The following is a 19,395-nucleotide window of genomic DNA, read 5'->3' as shown; positions in this document are numbered from 1 at the left end:
CAGTCCTGGTAAAAGACTCAGACAAGTTGACTTTCGGCCAACCCCTCACTGTGGTGGCCCCCCACGCCATAGAGACAGTCACCCGCCAGCCCCCTGATCGATGGCTCTCAAACGCCGGGTCACCCATTATCAGGCCATGTTACTGAATTCCGAGCGGATACGGTTTGGAACGGCTACATCCCTAAACCCGGCCACCTTGCTTCCAGAAACCGAGTCCCCCTCCCTAGTAATGCATGATTGCCACCAGATCCTAGCTGAAGTCCATGGCACCAGAGGGGACTTGACGGACCAGCCTTTGCCAGGTGCTGAAGCAACCTGGTACACCGAGGGGAGTAGCTTTCTACGAAATGGTGAGCGTAAAGCCGGGGCAGCCGTGGTAGATGGGAAAACTGTCATCTGGGCCAGTGCTCTAGAGCCTGGGACTTCAGCTCAAAGGGCAGAGCTTAAAGCCCTAACTCGGGCCCTAAGAAAGGCTAAGGACAAAAAGGTCAACATTTATACTGACAGCAGATATGCTTTTGCAACTGCCCATATTCATGGAGAAATATACCGTAGAAGGGGTCTCCTAACCTCAGCAGGTAAAAACATCAAAAACAGAGAAGAAATACAAGATCTCCATTCCCTCTTTCTGCCGAGAAAACTGAGTATAATTCACTGTCCTGGGCATCAGCGAGGCAATACCCAGTAGCAGAGGGGAACAGGATGGCCGATGAAACAGCACGGGCCGCTGCACTAGGCCCACAGGCCCTCTCCCTACAAGTACCAGAGGCTGTCCGGACACCGGGGCAACTCTCTCTCGAGTACTCAGACAGCGACCTAGATATCGTCCAGCAAATAGGGGCAAAATATGACGAGCAAATGAAGGTCTGGAAACACCAAGGGAAGACGGTCCTGCCCCAGAAAAGGGCCAAAGAACTGGTGACTCACCTCCACCGATGGACTCACCTTGGACACAAAACATTAAAAGCACTCCTCGGAGAGGTCAGACTTACTACATTCCCAAACTCCCCTCCCTGATCCAACAGGTAACCGACGCTTGTGTACCCTGTGCTAAGGTAAATGCCAAACACCTCAAGATGCTTGAGGGAACCAGGATGAGGGGAGAAAGACCCGGAACTAATTGGGAAGTAGACTTCACCGAAATCAAGCCAGGTAAATATGGTAACAAGTACCTCCTAGTGTTTATAGATACCTTTTCAGGCTGGACAGAAGCATTCCCCACCAAGCGAGAAACCGCCCAGGTGGTTGTCAAGAAAATCCTGGAAGAAATTTTCCCCCGGTTTGGACTGCCCAAGGTAATAGGGTCGGACAACGGCCCCGCCTTCGTCTCCCAGGTAAGTCAGTTGGTGGCCAGATTACTGGGGATAAATTGGAAATTACATTGTGCATACAGACCCCAGAGCTCAGGTCAGGTAGAAAGAATGAATAGAACAATTAAAGAGACCCTAACTAAATTGACATTGGAGACTGGCACTAGAGACTGGGTCCAACTCCTCCCCATGGTCCTGTTCCGAGTCCGGAACACTCCCGCGCGCCATGGGCTAACTCCTTACGAGATTCTCTATGGAGGTCCCCCACCAGTGACGGGCTTACTAGATTCTGCTATTGACCCTCTTGCTAACACTCCCGGTTTACAGGACAGGCTAAAGGCGCTCCAGATTATCCAGCGCCAGATCTGGAAACCCCTTGCGGCTGTCTACCGCCCCGGAGACACAACCGGCCCACACCCGTTCCAGATCGGTGACTCCGTCTACATCAGGAGACATCAGTCCAGGACGCTTGAGCCCCGCTGGAAGGGCCCATACACTGTACTACTGACCACCCCAACCGCCTTAAAGGTAGACGGCATTGCTGCTTGGGTCCACGCCTCACACGTGAAGCGCGCCCCATCAACGAGCACCGCTGACGCCAGCCAGGACGGACCTGGCGAGCCACCCCAATGGAAGCTCCACCGCACCCAAAACCCGCTCAAGATAAGACTTTCAAAAATTGTTCAATGACAGTTGTTATATTCCTACCTCTCCTAGCGCTCTTCACCTCCGCCAAAGGTGACCCTCATGCCCTTAAAAGGTTAACCTGGCAGGTACTAACGTCTGGGGGTGACGAGGTCTGGTCTATAACTAAGACCGCCCCCGTGGGAACCTGGTGGCCTAACCTATATCCTGACCTATGCAAGCTAACCATAGGGGCCCCTAGCCCATGGGACCTAGAGGGATACTTCGACACCTCTAGAGCCCCTAACCAAGAAAGCCCTCCAGGGCGACTGGGATTAGACCCATGGGGAGGATGTGGCACGCCTGACAGAAGGGCCATGCTCAGCACTCTTCCCTTTTATGTCTGTCCCGGGTACCACAGAGATCGCAGGCTAAATCCCACCTGTGGAGGAGGGGAATACTTCTATTGTAAAAATTGGGGGTGCGAGACTACGGGGGACACAGAATGGAGGCCCTCCTCCTCCTGGGATTATATCACTGTCAAGGCTAACTATACTCACCCGACATTTAGCAAATGGAAAACCCTTAATTATGGGCCCTGCCAAGGGTGGTGTCATCCCCTACGGATATCCTTCACGGAGCCCGGGAAAAGGTCTACTTACTGGGCCAATGGATATACGTGGGGACTCAGGTTATACAAAGAAAGAACAGATGATGGTTTTATATTCAGAATTAAACTAAAAATAGAATCCCCAGACCCAGTGGCGATCGGTCCTTGGGGAACAAAGAGCTCCTGCTAAACTAACAGCCCCGGCCCTAGCTGCAGGGAGTGCCACACCCAATAACTTCGCGGTCACTCCAACCCCTCGGTCGTCACCTGAGACGGGACTACGACTGTTTAATCTTATAGGGGCATTCCTGGCCCTTAATCGAACCGGCCCCGATGTAACTAAATCCTGCTGGCTCTGCCTTGCATCCCCCCCCCCCCTTATTATGAGGGAATTGCTACTCCAGGGACCTATAATAACATCACTGGCACTCAGGGATGCACACCCGACTCCCAACCACAACTCACCCTTACAGAAGTTTCAGGACAGGGAACCTGCATAGGAACACCCCCCCTCCCCGGGGCTACCAGGGACTCTGCAACACTACCACCCCGATTTTGGGGACTGATTCTTACCTGGAGCCCCAGCCGGGAACTTGGTGGGCATGCAACAAAGGCCTCACCCCCTGTGTGTCAGCTAAGGTTCTAAATAGCTCAAACGACTTCTGTGTCATGGTGCAGATCATACCCAGGGTGTTCTATCACCCTGCTGAAACTCTAGAAAATCAGTATGATAAACATCCCACCCGTTTTCGGCCTGAACCTGTCTCCCTAACCTTAGCCGTTATGTTGGGACTAGGGGTCACTACTGGGGTGGGTACTGGCGCAGCTGCTCTGATCCAGGGCTCACGACGTTATTTAGAACTCCAAACAGCTGTAGATGAGGATCTACGGGCACTAGAGCAGTCCGTTTCTAAGTTAGAACAGTCCCTCACCTCACTTTCAGAAGTAGCACTTCAAAACAGGAGAGGCTTGGATTTACTACTCCTGAAAGAGGGAGGACTGTGTGCGGCCCTAGGAGAAGAATGCTGTTTCTATGCAGGCCATTCTGGAGTCATCAGAGACTCCATGGCCAAACTCAGGGATAGGCTAAATAAAAGACAAAGGGATCGGGAGGCCCAGCAGGGCTGGTTTGAAAGCTGGTTTAATCAGTCTCCCTGGCTGACCACCCTAAGCTCTACCATTATGGGCCCTCTAGTTATCCTGCTCCTGCTGCTAACTTTCGGCCCCTGCGTCCTCAACCGGCTGCTCCAGTTCATCCGAGAAAGATTGTCTATTACCCAAGCTCTGGTATTAACTCAACAATGTCGGGCCCTCCAAACTGAAGAAATAAATGTTCCCTAAGATTTTAAGGTTAAAATCAGCCCAAACAAGAGGAGGGAATGAAGAAACCTCCCCCCTTGTAAGTAGAACCATCCCTAATCCAGAGGCAGCCCATCCAGGTGCCTTCCTGAAATTTTAGCAACTAAAAGCATTCTGTTTACAATAAGAAAACCATTTCCCTCCACACCCTGATTGGAATGTCCCTGAAGGGATCCCTGGGTGGCGCAGTGGTTTGGCGCCTGCCTTTGGCCCAGGGCGCGATCCTGGAGACCCGGGATCGAATCCCACGTCAGGCTCCTGGTGCATGGAGCCTGCTTCTCCCTCTGCCTGTGTGCTCTGCCTCTCTCTCTCTCTCTCTGTGACTATCATAAATAAATAAAAAATAAAATAAAATTAAAAAAAAAAAAAAAAAGGAATGTCCCTGAATAGGTTCATGTTGACCTGAGAAATCAACCTGGATGCTATGCGACTCCTGCGGTTCTTTTGTCTTTAGGCGGTTTCTTTCCTTTTGCCTTTTAAAAAATACCTGTAATTGCTAATCAGGGCTCTTTTCCTCCTCGGAGGCGGAGAGCCCGTTTGCGCAAACGTTCAATAAACCCTCTTGCTAATTGCATCTGCCTGTCTGGGGTCTGAGTCTTTGGGGCGTCCACAGGGACACGTTGGCACCCGTGAGCCAGGGTCCAACAGATCCTGAATCAATCAAGTCATCTGTAGATAGAAATTTGTGGAACAACTGAATAGTGACTGGGTTCAAATGATACCAAGAAATCCATAATAATATTACTGGTTACAACCATGACATTGTTGTCATAGGGAAAAAAAATGACCTTACAGTTAAAAATGCATACTGACACATGTAAGGATAAAATGACATGATGTCTAGAATCTTTACCTCACAGTACTTGAGCAAAACAAGGCAGGGAGATTAAGCAAGTGTGGCAAAATCTTGATAATGGTTACATCTGGAGAAGTATATTGAGATTCATTATTTTCTTTTGTGTATGACTGCAAATTTTCAATACTCAAAAAATTAAATTGAAAAAGAGCTGAGGTTTCTGAAGGAAGGAAGAAGAGTAATAACTTGGAATTGGCAAAGGGAAACTAGGGCAGCTCAGCCAAGTTCTGGCTCTGGGGTTCCTGGGGTGAGAGATGAGAAGTGGAGTTTTTCCTATTAGAGCATGAAAAGTGTTGCTTTTGCCCTTCCAAATCTCTAATCCTGAAACTTCTACACTTGTTGTCCCTTCCCCTAAAAGCAATAATTCTCAACTTCAGTTGCTTGATTAGTTGGGAGACATACCAGTACATTGTTACTATTTTAGTTGATTACAAATGTTGGTCATTTTTAAATAAAAGAAATCTGATTCCATATTAGTCCACAATAGTGTAATTTTCATTCATTTGCATTCAGAAATGCTTTCTTGAGTAGAGAACAAAGGAATGGAAATATAGCAAGCACACTGGGAATTGCACATAATCCATGCAAATATGCGGTGCTTGTAAACATAATCCTACAGTGGTCAAACACTGTCAATCCCTGAGTCTTCAATTTTCACTCAGTAAGACCTTCTCATGGTCTTATGAAGATTATACTTCATGGGTGAATAGGCAAACTAGATTAAAATGAGCATTCTGGCCTCTGTCGCACTATGCTCCAACTCTGATTTCCCTGCATTCGCTACCATCTCTGCTCCAATCCTCTGCTATAGAAAATCCAATAAATGCATGTATTGGTGCTGAAGTACCACAAAGTCATGGTCTTTGTAGAGGACTTGATAGATTGGTAATTGTTATCTATTTCAATCCCTCTTTTGATGTGTTTTCTCCATATTACAAAAATAGGAAAGCTGAAACAAAAGAAACACCAAAGCAAACTATATTTGCCAGACTCCTCTGCAATTATATTAGGAAGATGCAGATGAGGCACAGGCCCTTTCCCCTTGTTTTCTTTGGCTGTTGTTGCTGCCAAACATATTCTTGGAAACACTGTGTTTTTCTGCAACAGCATCCTTATATTCATTCACTAGTTTTATGGGATATGGTAGTCAGCCCCCAAGATAGCACCTAATGGTTCTTGTCTCCCGGTATTCAATCCTTGTGTGGTCTTCAGAGTGAGTAAGGTCTGACACTGTGAACAATAGAATATTACAGAAGTGAACATATGTGACTTCTAAGACCAGGCCATAAAAGACATTGCAGCTGCTTCCTTGATGTCTTGGATCATTCACTCTGGTGGAAGCCAGCCATCATGTAGCGTAGACATTCACACAACCTATGAAGAGGCCCATATGGAAGAGGAGCTGAAGCTTCCTCTAGCCATCTTGAAGGTGGATCTCTAGCCCCAGTCAAGCCCACAGATGACTGCATCCCCAGCCAAAATATGATTGAATTCCATGAAAATTCCAGAGCCAGACTGGGTAGCCAAATCACTTGAAAATTTCTGACCAATAAGAACTTCAAGAGGAAATAAATGCTTATTGTGGGTTTAAGCCACAACAATAAACAAATATTTGTTGTTGTTTTTAGATATTGGGTAATGTGTTAGGCCACAATAAATAATACATGGGGTTGAGAGTTTGGGCAGTAGCCGTGCACTTGGGAGCTAAATTCCAGTTTTCTATTTTACCATGTTCCCAATTGGGGCAGAGATAGCACGTCTCTATCAGGCCTGAGAGGCCTGTTTGGCCACTTTGTACTGAGAGGCATTCTTGATCTCCCAGCCTAGTGCCCATTCCTCCAGTCCTTCCAATGACTATAAGCACGCATTCTCTGTATTAGAAACTTTTCTGCTTAAAATAGCCAGATTGGTTTCTCTTTCCTGCAACTGAGCTTAACCTAATAAAAAAAAAATACCCATTTGAAATTAACAGGGGCGCCTGGGTGACTAAGTGGTTGAGCATCTGCCTTTGGCTCCTGTTGTGATCCCTGCAGGGAGCCTGCTTCTCCCTCTGCCTGTGTCTCTGCCTCTTTCTCTGTATCTCTCATGAATAAATGAATAAATAAATAAAGCCTTTAAAAAATTTAACAGCGAGACACCAGAGACATTTCCTGTTAATGTCAGAAATAAGACAAAGTTGGCTATTGACAATATTATTTAACATCATGGTGGAAGAACTATTTCATTATGTTAAGATAATGAAAAAAAAGTATTGCAGAGGAGGAGGCAAAATTGTCATTATATATAATAAGGTGATATAATTGTCTACCAGGACAATTTGAATGACTAAGCTGAAAATAAAAACTGTTAAGAAAGTTCAGTGGAATAATCAGTAAAAATTTTAACAAAGGAAAGATCAAAAGCTTTCCTATGCAACAATAATCATTTGGAAAATATAAAAGAAGAAATAATCCAGCCCAGGAGCAAAAAATGCATAATATAACTTGGAAAAATAAACTAATAAATTTAGTGCAATTTCCATGAAAATTCCATCTCTTTTTGAACTTGGAAAATTTTGTAAAGTTATCTGGAAGTTTCTTTCTCTTTTTATTCTTCTATATACCGTAGGTCATATTTATTTTTGCCCCTTGCAGAATCGTTTTCATTTAGTTGAGCTTTATGTTAGGCCTTCAGCTGAAACTGGAGATGTTCTTTATTTATTTATTCAACAAATATTTATTGAAGCCTAAGCTGTGGCAGGTACTGTTCTGGATATTTGGGATCTATCGGTGTCCAACTTTTCTGGAACTAGCTTTCTATCCCTCTAAGAAACCACCATATAATGGTAGCTATTCATTGAGACTATTTGCTACTTTGCAGAGTACACTAGGGAGAAGTTTCTTAAGACCTACCAACTGGAAAAGTGGCTATGGAATTTATCATATAAAGTCTACTTATGAGCAAAGGAAAGTTTCTCCTTTTGATTTGCCAGGGAAGTTCTACTTGAGGAACTGTAAGATTGTAAGTCTATTGTATTCCAATGCAAACTTTCACCCCCTTTTGGAATGTCTTGTCTTCCTATTTCATCTATATTTTCGCTGGACTTACTATTAAAAATTTTGAATTTTTTTGTTTCATTGTATGAAACAATGTACGTATGAACTGCTTCGAATATCAAATACCCTGTGGGAGTAGAGGAACTAGATAACACCAAGGGGAAAACAGACATCCAGAATGTGGTGCGTTTTTTAAGACAACTGCCTTTGTCTCTTCAAAAAACCAATATTAAGAAAAGCTAAAAGGTAGAAGGGACAATTCTAGATTGAGAAATAGGGAAAAAAACTTTACAAAAATATAACTCAATGCAATAAGTAACCCTTGATTGGATCCTGGCTCAAAAGAAAGTATATACTATAAAAGATTATTTTGAAGGAAGCTGAGGAAATTTGAATATGGCATGGATAATAGATAATATTAGTAAATGATTGTTAATTTTCTCAAGACCTAATAATAGTGTTATGATTATGAAAGAGAATGTTCTTATTCTTAGAGATACATACTTAAGTATGGAGTGATGTATCCTGTCTACAAACTTAGGATGATTCAGCAAAAAAACCCAAAAATATATATATATTTTTACAAACATTTTTATATGGCAAATGTTAATTGTTGAATTGCTTGGTCTGCATATTGGGTAGTATTAGAGTGGAAACTACTATTCTGTGAAATATTTGGAAAATTTTAAAATTGATATATATCTTTCTATTGTGCACAGATAAAAGACATAAAACTGTGGTTATCAAAAACATTAGAATATTTCAGTGAAGCAATTTCCTATGCAGTAAAGCTTCTAAAGAAAGAGACTGGGGAAAGGAAAAAAAAAAAGGAAAAAGAGAGAGACTGGGGCAGCCCGGGCGGCTCAGCGGTTTAAGCGCCACCTTCAGCCCAGGGTGTGATCCTGAAGACGCCGGATCGAGTTCCACGTCAGGCTCCCTGCATGGAGCCTGCTTCTCCCTCTGCCTGTGTCTCTGCCTCTCTCTCTCTCTCTCTCTCTCTCTCTCTGTGTGTGTGTGTGTGTCTCTCATGAATAAATAAAATCTTAAAAAAAAAAAAAAGAAAGAGATTGATACTTTAATTTTCAATGGGGATTAAATTTAGAGACTCTATTATTATGGTCCAACTATCACTAGAACCACTATAGGTGTTTGCTAGAATTTTGATGTTCAACGTTACAGAGATCTACAGAACTATCTCTGGGTAATTTACATATTCATTACTCTCTGAGTACTAGTATTTTCATACATCTGATTTCGGGAATCATTATCTTTGATTTCATATTCTGCATTTATACTTCCTAACACATTCTTCTCAAATGGTAATTTTCTTATGCAAGCCATTAGAAATTGATGTAGATACGATTGTAGTTAAATTTAGAAAATATGCTTTAGGGGAGCCCGGGTGGCTCAGCGGTTTAAGCGCCACCTTCATCCCAGGGCCTGATCCTGGAGACCTGGGATCAAGTCCCACATCGGGCTCCCTGCATGGAGCCTGCTTCTCCCTCTGTGTGTCTGTCATGAATAAATAAATAAAATCTGGGGATCCCTGGGTGGCTCAGCAGTTTGGCGCCTGCCTTTGGCCCAGGGCGCGATCCTGGAGTCCTGGGATCGAGTCCTGGGATCGAGTCCCGGGATCGAGTCCCGCATCGGGCTCCCGGCAAGGAGCCTGCTTCTCCCTCCTCCTGTGTCTCTGCCTCTCTCTCTCTCTATGTCTATCACAAATAAATAAATCTTAAAAAAAAATAAATAAAATCTTTAAAAAAAAGGAAAATATGCTTCAGATATTTTAAAAATGAATCAATAAAACCTTATGTTAAAACTTTTTCAAAGAATTGTATACTCTACCAGATGGAGATGTATCTCTCTTGGTAAATTTTAGTATGGAAAGAGACCACAACATTGTCACAAGAGTGTATATGTAGACTTAAGGGGGAAAAACTTCTGAAATTCCTAAAGAACTTGGAAGAAATTTAGTTGAAACCTTAGTGTTCTAATGAGAAGAGTTTGCTTCTGTAATGTAGCCCATTTCAACATCTACTTTTAAAACTAGAATTTGTTTTGATTTCAAGTAAAGTCGATGTCAAAGAAAATATGATCCTGAAACACTGACCGGAATAAGTAAAATACAAAATGTAAACAAAAACATTTAAAAACCTGTGGTCATCAAAACTAAGCACATTCATAAAATTGCCAACACAACAGAGAAAAGAATGCAAGAGGGCTGTTCAACCCCACCACAGGGATTTTCAGAGCACTGTTTTTAACCAGATAGATGAAAAACAGCAACAAAATCAGGCTCATTCAGGAAAAACCAGAAAATACTCTATTTGGAAACTGGTAGTAGTCCTTTTCAGGAAAAAAAAAAAAAAATCTGTCAGTTTCATGAACCCCCGGATAAAACAAACAGGAAAAAAATCCCACACACGATTCACTCAACAAAACGTCCTCTGTTAACACAACCAGCAGTACAACCATCACTAAAACCGTGAGGTAGTGATAGTACAAAAACACTGACACACATGTGAACCCACACATGCTCACATTCACGCCCACTACAGTACACACACAGGAAATGGGTTTGGAATCTTTTTATGACTTTTTTTTTTTTTTTTTTTTTTTATGATAGTCGCAGAGAGAGAGAGAGGCAGAGTCATAGGCAGAGGGAGAAGCAGGCTCCATGCACCGGGAGCCCGACGTGGGATTCGATCCCGGGTCTCCAGGATCGCGCCCTGGGCCAAAGACAAGCGCCAAACCGCTGCGCCACCCAGGGATCCCTGGAATCTTTTTAAAGACAAGGACAAAACCTTTTTGTTTGTTTAGAAAATGCATAGAAATGGCTTAGACATTCTAATTAAATTATTATAATAAAAACTTGAAAAAAATCCAATCACGTATGAATGACTCATTTACCTCTCCCCCCCCCCCCCCCCCCCCCCGCTACTCTGTGTTTGAGTGAAAGGCTCTTGTATAACAAACGGAAGGGAAAGGAGCAATTTCAAGCGGTGTCCGATCACCCGTCATGAAATTCCAGGGAAATGCAGGATAGCTTTAAGGTTATTCATAAATCTGGTATCGAGAAGACCAAGTCTGTGCGAGAGCGGTTTCACCGGAAGTGGAAGTTTGAATACGGAGGCTTGAGAAGCGAGGGCGGAGAGAGTAGACCACTTATCAATAAACTCGGGATCTGTCGTTATTTTTGCCGCTTGCGGACTATGACATCACTGAAATTCTGCAACTACCCCCACCGGAGACCTCACCGAACTCTCGCGATACTAGAGCCCAGTGGCGCGCGAAACGCCGTGGGAGGGGCTGGGGTGAGATCGACTGACTTCCGGCCAGGCCGTTGTCTGGGCGGCGCGGTCGAGTCATTGCGGGGCCGCGCCGCTTCGATCTCCCGTCCCTCCCCCCGCCCCGGCGCGGGGGGTCGACCAGCCAAGTGGGGCGGGAGGCGACTCGGCCCTTCCCCTCCGTTTCGCTCTGGCCAGCTCCCGGGCCCCGCGCGCTGGGCTCTGGGGTCCTGGGGCCCGCGAGGCCCGGTCTGAGGGGCCGGGGCCTACGTGGGCCCGCCGCTGGGCCCCATGAGGCACAGCCTGACCAAACTGCTGGCGGCCTCGGGCAGCGACTCCCCAACCCGCAGCGAGAGCCCGGCTCCGGCCGCGACTTGCTTGCTGCCCCCGGACCTGAGCCGGGCGGCGGCGGCGGCGGCGGCGGCGGCTGAGGAGGAAGAGACGGCGGCGGCCGGATCTCCCGGCCGCAGGCAGCCGCGGGGCGACGAGGGCGACTCTGAGGCCGGGAGGGGGGGCCGCGGCGGCGTGGCCGTGCGCGCGCCCTCGCCCGAGGAGATGGAGGAGGAGGCGGTCGCCAGCGTCCCCGGGGAGGAGACGGAGGACATGGACTTTCTGTCCGGGCTGGAACTGGCAGATCTGCTGGACCCCCGGCAACCGGACTGGCACCTGGAGCCCGGGCTCAGCTCGCCCGGGCCCCTCTCCTCGTCCGGCGGAGGCTCGGATAGCGGCGGCCTGTGGAGAGGGGACGACGATGACGAGGCCGCGGCCGCCGAGATGCAGCGCTTTTCCGACCTGCTGCAGAGGCTGTTAAACGGCATCGGAGGCTGCAGCAGCGGCAGTGACAGTGGCAGCGGCGAAAAGAGGCGGAGAAAGTCCCCAGGAGGAGGCGGCGGCAGTGGCGGCAACGACAGCAACCAGGCGGCGACAAAGAGTCCCCGGAAGGCGGCGGCGGCCGCTGCCCGTCTAAATCGGCTGAAGAAGAAGGAGTACGTGATGGGGCTGGAGAGCCGGGTCCGCGGTCTGGCAGCCGAGAACCAGGAGCTGCGGGCCGAGAATCGGGAGCTGGGCAAGCGCGTGCAGGCACTGCAGGAGGAGAGTCGCTACCTACGGGCCGTCCTGGCCAACGAGACCGGACTGGCTCGCCTGCTGAGCCGGCTGAGCGGCGTGGGACTGCGGCTGACCACCTCGCTCTTCAGAGACTCGCCCGCCGGTGACCATGACTACGCTCTGCCCGTGGGAAAGCAGCAGCAGCAGCAGCAGCAGCAGCAGCAGCAGCAGGACCTGCTGGAAGAGGACGACTCGGCGGGAGGAGTGTGTCTTCATGTGGACAAGGATAAGGTGTCGGTGGAGTTCTGCTCGGCGTGCGCCCGGAAGGCGTCGTCTTCTCTTAAAATGTAGGGTCAAGTAATCTGCTCTTTATCCGCGTTTACCCCTTTCAACTCCCTTACACCATGTAAAACACCTTAGTGGGACATCTTCACTGGACACATTTCAGAGGAGGAAAAAGTAATATTGAATCTTTAAGTGTTTAGCTAAAAGCATGAATGTGACACTGTAACCAACTCCTAATGATAACATGTGACTATTAAATCTCTCTGACAGTTTCTTTTTTAGGTGATTTCCTTCCTGCCAGGCTCCGTTGTAGGGGTTACAGAACAGTCGTTCCCGCCTCACAACCTGGTAAGGATCCATCTCTTCACGTAACGCTCATGCTCTGCTGCTTAGTCTACTTTATTGGGCAACATCTCAATTTGTGTGTGTGTGTGTGTGTGGGTTTTTTATTTTCTTTTTTCTTTTTTGGAAGGTGGGAGGGGAAGGCTAATTTGGGCCCTGTCCACCCTGGAAACAGACTTGTGCTGGTCAGTAATGTATTTAAGATGCTTCTTCTGGTTGAAATAGCTGTTAATGTGTCCCCTTGTTCAGACTTGCGTGTACCTAGCTCTTCTGTCCCCAGTGTGGACATGGCCTTGGATGACATCGGTTCCAACTGTACACTGAAAGCTGCTAATAGAGATACAGTTTGGAGACAGTGAAACAGGTGAAGTTGAATGGAAGTTCCGAGTTGTACAAGGTGCAAGTTGGAATTCCAATTTTAGAGCAACTTTTTAGAGGTTGACAATAAGTATTTGGGGCTTGCACAAATGTGATAGTTAACTTTGCTGAAGATGACAGAAATATCTTAACTATTTGGGTATGCCTTTTAGTTTTCAGTAGGAGATCTAGAAATACAATCTATTCAGATGAGAAGATTTTAATCTCACCATTTAAAAAGTTGGAAATTAACATGCATCTCTGTGTTAATTAATTGAAGGAGGAATAAGAGTGGTTAATGAAATGTTTCTTTGAGGACCAGCACAGTGATTACCCTATCACTGACTATAAATAAATTGTTGAACACCTTTACTTTTGTTGTATTAAAATTTTAGGTTAAATTTATGTATGATTAGATAAATTGAAGGTTTGTGAAATGTGAATGAAAACATGTAAAGTGAGGCTTCACAAAGAATCTTACTACTACTCTCCTTATTTCAAGGTTTTTGTCCTTTATAAAAATAATTTTTTTAAATTGGCTGGTTCTGGCTACTTAAGGACACGATCGACACTTTCCAAAGATGGGACATATTCTTCCCTTGAAGTACTGTATTATCCACTGTCCAGTTGTATAGATTGAGTTACGGTGTCCTTCAGTGTAAGAGGCATTAAGAAATTCTTTGTGAAACATCACTGTTTGATAAAGTATATACATATTTAGCATCCTTGTTTTTCTTTGTGCTAAAGTGGATACAGCTGTTGGGGCAGAAGAGACGGGACCAGCTGCTGGCCACATTTCCTGCTTTATTTTAAAAGGTAGTATAAGAAATGAGGAAAAAGAGGTAATATCAGGGCTTCTGCTGTTTTTTATTTTAAAATGTTCATAATTAAAAAGTATTTTCCAGCAGTCCAAAGATGTAAGTTATCTTACACATGTTTTATTTTGTTGTTATTTGGTTATAAAAATGGAATCCTTGTTCTTGCAGAACTGTAAATGTTTTGTTGCTAGATAACATGATTTGAGACCTAACTTTGGTCTCTGGTTTCCAGTGCATTACAGCATATTTTGTAAAATCATCTGCACTTGAGCATGAATGGGTAGTACCAAATTCACAGCCTGGAGTGATGAACCTGCTTATTCCTAAGTGCAGGAGCAAGCCCCTCACAATGCAGCTGCATGGATTTTTAGTGCCTACTGAATTATATATATATACATATATATATAAAAACCAAAAGTAGTTGGAAAAATTATTTGAAATGACTAATTTGTGCTATCTATGGAATATGTTAAATGTAGCTTTTTGAAACAGAAGCCTTGAATTGAAATTTAATTAATACTTGAACATTTTGTATATATTTCTTTGTATATAATTTTGTGCAGTACCAATGACAAAAATACGGTGTCATAATAAAACCAGGTTTGTTGATCTTTCAGTTATGGGCTCAAAGAATTTATTCATCTCTAACATGACATTGGAAAATAATGGATGAAAATAGGAAAAATGATTGTTGTTAATGCTGACTGTGGGTCTTAAAAGGTTCTGGAAGCAGTAAGTGTGTTTTTCTAAAATACCATTCCCTTGGAATATTTTCTTCTAATGTCAGTGCTTTTCCTGCATTATTTGAAGTTCGGGGCTGGGGAGAAACAGTAATCAAAGCTTTCTGAAATGGGATGCTTTGAAAATTCCAAGTGTAGATTTTTAGGATGTCATTTTATAAATGGCAGTTTTTGGAAATACTTGATTAAGAACTTTTGAAAATGGAGATTAGTATCGCCTATTTTTAAAGCTGCTTTGTTAGGCTTCTTATGTTTTAACTGTCTTTTCTTAGTTTCCATTTCATTCTTTTTTTTTTTTTTCTTCCTAATTTTGGTGACTTAGTGATTTTTGTCATTTTTTTACATCAACTTCATGGTCTTGTTTTTACATGGTATTGCATGTATTTAGGACCTATCTATCTAACAGGGGCTTTAAATAAATTTGATCATATTTATGTGTAAGCACATTTTACTGTAAATGTTTGGGTTTCTGAATTTACAACAGATCTGTTTATTTCAGTATGTAGTAAACAATATCTTAAAGTGTCCTATTCACTACTTGTTAATTAAAAAGTTATGATTAATATGAAATTGTTGTCTTACTATTTTTAGAAAATTGTGTTCTGAATGATTAATAGTTGGATAAAGGAGATTTTTTGGCATATAATGTGGATTGTTTTGAAATTTTAAGGTTTGGCTCTACTTTAGAGGTTGAAAACAACTTAGTATTTGGGGAACCTTTTTTTTTTTTTTTCCCCTTCTCTGATTGCCTCTTTGGCAGAATGATACAGAATTAGTGTAAAGAGGTAGTGTTTTGATATTTGTCTTCTGATGGTGACAGGAATTCATACATTAATTGAACTAACACATCATATTGACCTTCTATTTCTATCATATTGACTTACTGTTTCTGCACTTTCTTGACCAGTCCTAACTAAAAAGTCCACGTTTGTTAAAATGTAGTCACACCTCTGATATAATCCAACAAAAAGTGTTCGAAATATTTTAAATATTTGTGCATTTTGTAATCACTAAATTAATCTCTCTCTCTTCTCTTTAAACAGCTTAGCAGTGTCTGCAAAAAGAATCTTTTCCTACAACCTGTTAACTGACTGGACTGATGGTAACAAAGTAATTGTGGGAGCCATGTCGGTCAAAAATTTGGCATCTGCTGAAAAAAATGAATGCCATTTTCAAGTTCCCAAATTACTTCTATACTGATTTCACTTTCCAGAAATGGAGATATGAAAAGATTCTCTGGAATCCTTGAAAGACTTAATAGAAATACATGAGACTAAGTTAATTTTGGAACAAAATTATACTTTTTTTTTTTTTTTTTTTTGTCTTTCATGGGAGTGATACTCAGTTCTTTGCATACCTTTTAAAAATTGTAACCATTGGAGAAGAGAATTATAGTATATCATCAAGGAATATTAGATTCTTTACATTATCAAGAACACATTCTATGGAATTACATTTAGTGGAGTAGAATTACATAAACAGGCCATCAGGGATCACAAAGCTTATCATGAGTTTGTATTTATTTCCTGGAACTTGAGAGCTAATCTGGAGTATAGGCAGACCTTGCTGAGTAGAATATAAAAGTTAATGTAAAGTCCTTAACTATAAAGAGTAGTCTTTTTAAATAGATGCATTGATTTGTCTTGTGTATCTTTGAAAAAATTATGATTAACTATGTGAGTAGTTAATTGCAATTTAGGGTAAGAGGATGTTTGCATTCTGAGATTTCGGCTTCTTGAGTTTTCTCTGAGTACTTGACACTTTCTTGACTATTTTGAGGTTTCTAATGAATGGTATCCTAGTTTCTATTGTTATATATTAAAATGTCTCTAGTTGTATGTAAGGGCTTTAGTATTCTGGATGATGGAAGGGTTTTTTTTGTTTTTGTTTTTGTTTTTTTGCATTATATCGTTGTTTTACTTAATTGAAACACTTTTCCAGCTTATTACAAGTGTGAAAAAACACTCAACTCTGGATTGTTTTATTTCATTTTCGTTGGATTATGTTAATACATTCTTTCATTTGGTCTAGATGGAGTCATTTTATCTTACTGACTCATTGGGAAGTGTACAGGTTAGAGGGGTAGGAGGGATAGGAGATAGGCCCAGAATGATTTATCATAACTATATAGTTTGGTTATTGTATGCTATTACACAAAACTTTTATTAAATCTACTCTGTATCTTGCAATCTAAGTACATTCAGTGCCTGTGATGCAAGGCAGCAAAGAGTGGTTTACCCTTGATTGATGAATGCTCCTATTGGTTATAATTCTACAAGGATTTGGCATTAACAGTAGCTGGAGATAATCACTTCTTTGATAGAGTGGATAATTCACTGCTAATAAGAATTAGCTTTAAAAACATGTGATCATGTAGGTCAGCATTTTGATGTTCCAGTTTAAGGTCTCACTGATTTAGTCACATTTTTTTAAGCTAAATAACCTGATGATTCTTGTTGAAGAGGCAGTAAAATACTTTCAAGTGTTGTCTTCCCCACACTCATTATCAATACAGAGTATTGAGACCCTCCCAAATGTTTTATTTCTGTATTTAGTTCTGCAGCTTTTTCTTCAGAAACCAGGTAGTTCCCATCTAAGCTATGCATCAGAAAGGGGAGGTCTTCCGTAGAAACCTGTAGAATGTTTTGTGTGGCCAGCACCGTATTTTTCACATATTTGACCTTGAATATCTCAATCCTCTTCAGCAGTCACCTACTGTTGTCTTATGTAATATACAGCCTTTAGCTCTGACCTAGACTACAACAAATTGTCATTTACTTTCAGTTTTGAAGTGCAGAAATAAATTTTATTCAGAAAGTATCATTAGGAATATAAATCATGAATGTTAGGGAAAATTGATTTTAAAAAATATACAGATTAATAGAAAGTTGCTTATGAACTTGCCTTTCTTTGCCTTTTTCATTGCTTTGGTTATTGATACAGTGTTTTTATCCCTTTTTTTACTTTTCCCAGTTTGTATATTCAGGATTTCTTTCTTAGAACCATTTTCCCCACTTTTTAAAAAGAAACCTGTTTATATTGGACCTAATGATTTTTGTAGTTTTGTTGACCCAAAATTATTTTTGTTGAAAATTATTTGCTTAATTTTCAATCTAAAAATGTAATCTTTAATGGTGTTTTGAGAAATTGTGTTGTCTTAATATGTAGATTTGATTTTTATTGGTGGCCCAACTTTTCTTTATACCATGTCTCTGAATTTTACACTTTTGCTACACACACACACATACTGAGTTTAATTCCTAGACCCCTCTGGCTCTTAATGTTCTATAGTTTGGGGTTTTACAAATTATATTATCTGAAGTACAATATAATAGGAGTCAGTCCTCTTTCTTTAAGCCAGATTAACTATATCATGTAAATTGTGAAAGACAGATTTAAATAGTTTACTATGACTGAACGATTAAAAACTGTCTTCCTGACTGAGGTAGTGTTCTTTAGGTCTTAGCTACAAATGACTGTTCCTTAAATTGTAATGCAGTCACGGCAAGTTTACATGTATTTACCTGCCCCCAACCAAAAATTTTGGTAGAGTAGATTTGTACCAGTAGATGTAAAATAATACAGTCTTCTGCTTCTGTTGCCCATTTTTACTAATTGAAAAGATGATTTAAATAAAAAATATATGGTAGAGGACAGATGCTAGAAAGGAATCTTTTTTGGTTATAGAAACCATTGCAAACTCTTCTATATATTGATGGCATTATGCTAGGAATGTGTCAGGATAAGAAAACAGTTTTTATTTTATTTTTTAAGAAAACAGTTTTTATTGAATTACCAATTTAGTTACATCAGTGGCTTTTGAATTATCCAAGTTGATTGCACTATTCTCTGGAGTCTTAATTTAGTAATTTGGGTTTCTTATTTTTGAAGTCAGGAATTACTTTTAATTCATTTTTTTCTCTGTTGTGGTAAGTAGAACTCTCCTTTAAATAAAAATGATAGTATGTAGGTAGAGGTATGTAATTTTGAGTCAGAGACCTTTAAGTAAAGCATATTCGGTATAGAAAACAAAATCCAGAAAGGAATCAAAACAAAATGAAAAATCACCCCTAATTCTCTAACATAGAGAATATTCAAAGCAAAAAAATAGATTTTTTTGCCTCATAATTGGGAATATTTCATATATAAATTTGCCAGGGAATACATTTTAAGGCACTTGTTGAATTATCAGCTTTGCTTTATGGAAAACTTAAAATGTATTTTGTTAATTTTATTTAAATTTTAAAATCTTTAGCTGTACTGCTTTCTTTTTGAAGAGACCCTGAAAGCGTATTTCACTCGTGAGACTACCTTTTCTATGTGATGAACTAAATTAAATTCTTCTGTCACACAGTTAAGTAGCATAAGATTATTTAACAGGTCACTATATTTGAAAGGAGTAATTTAAGATGCTTGTGAATATGATCTGGGATGGCACTTATTTTATTTTATATGACCGGCTTATAAGAAAGTGCTGGTCTAGATCTATACTGTTCAGTACTGTAGGCATTAGCTACATGTGGCGAAAAAATTTAAATTAAAAAAAGATTTAGTTATTCAGTTGCACGAGTTACATTTCAGGTGCTCAGTGGCCACATATGGCTAGTAGCTAACACTTTAAGTCATGTATAAAACATTTCCATCATCACAAAGTTCTTTGGACAGTGCTGATTTTAGATGCTGTCACATGAAAATAGTTTAAAGAACTGAGATGAAAAGTTTTAC

The 19,395-nt window shown here is 41.8% G+C and overlaps 1 protein-coding gene across 6 annotated transcripts; it reads left to right on the top strand.

The window, feature by feature from the left end:
- Positions 1–11,141: 11,141 nt before the first annotated feature.
- On the top strand, positions 11,142–16,513 carry CREBZF (CREB/ATF bZIP transcription factor). Of its 6 annotated transcripts, XM_041730071.1 has the most exons (5): positions 11,142–12,475; positions 12,684–12,761; positions 13,860–13,928; positions 14,548–14,662; positions 15,714–16,513. In XM_041730071.1, the coding sequence occupies exons 1-2, from the start codon at positions 11,373–11,375 to the stop codon at positions 12,697–12,699; spliced, it is 1,119 nt and encodes a 372-aa protein (XP_041586005.1). In that variant the 5' UTR covers positions 11,142–11,372; the 3' UTR covers positions 12,700–12,761; positions 13,860–13,928; positions 14,548–14,662; positions 15,714–16,513. The 6 variants fall into 6 exon arrangements, with proteins under 6 accessions (XP_041586005.1, XP_041586006.1, XP_041586004.1 ...); XM_041730072.1 differs by lacking the exon at positions 14,548–14,662; XM_041730070.1 differs by having other exon boundaries at positions 14,548–16,513.
- Positions 16,514–19,395: the final 2,882 nt, after the last annotated feature.

Source organism: Vulpes lagopus, chromosome 15 (genome assembly GCF_018345385.1).
Source record: "Vulpes lagopus strain Blue_001 chromosome 15, ASM1834538v1, whole genome shotgun sequence".
NCBI lineage: Eukaryota > Metazoa > Chordata > Mammalia > Carnivora > Canidae > Vulpes > Vulpes lagopus.
This window is presented reverse-complemented; position numbering and strand designations above follow the sequence as displayed.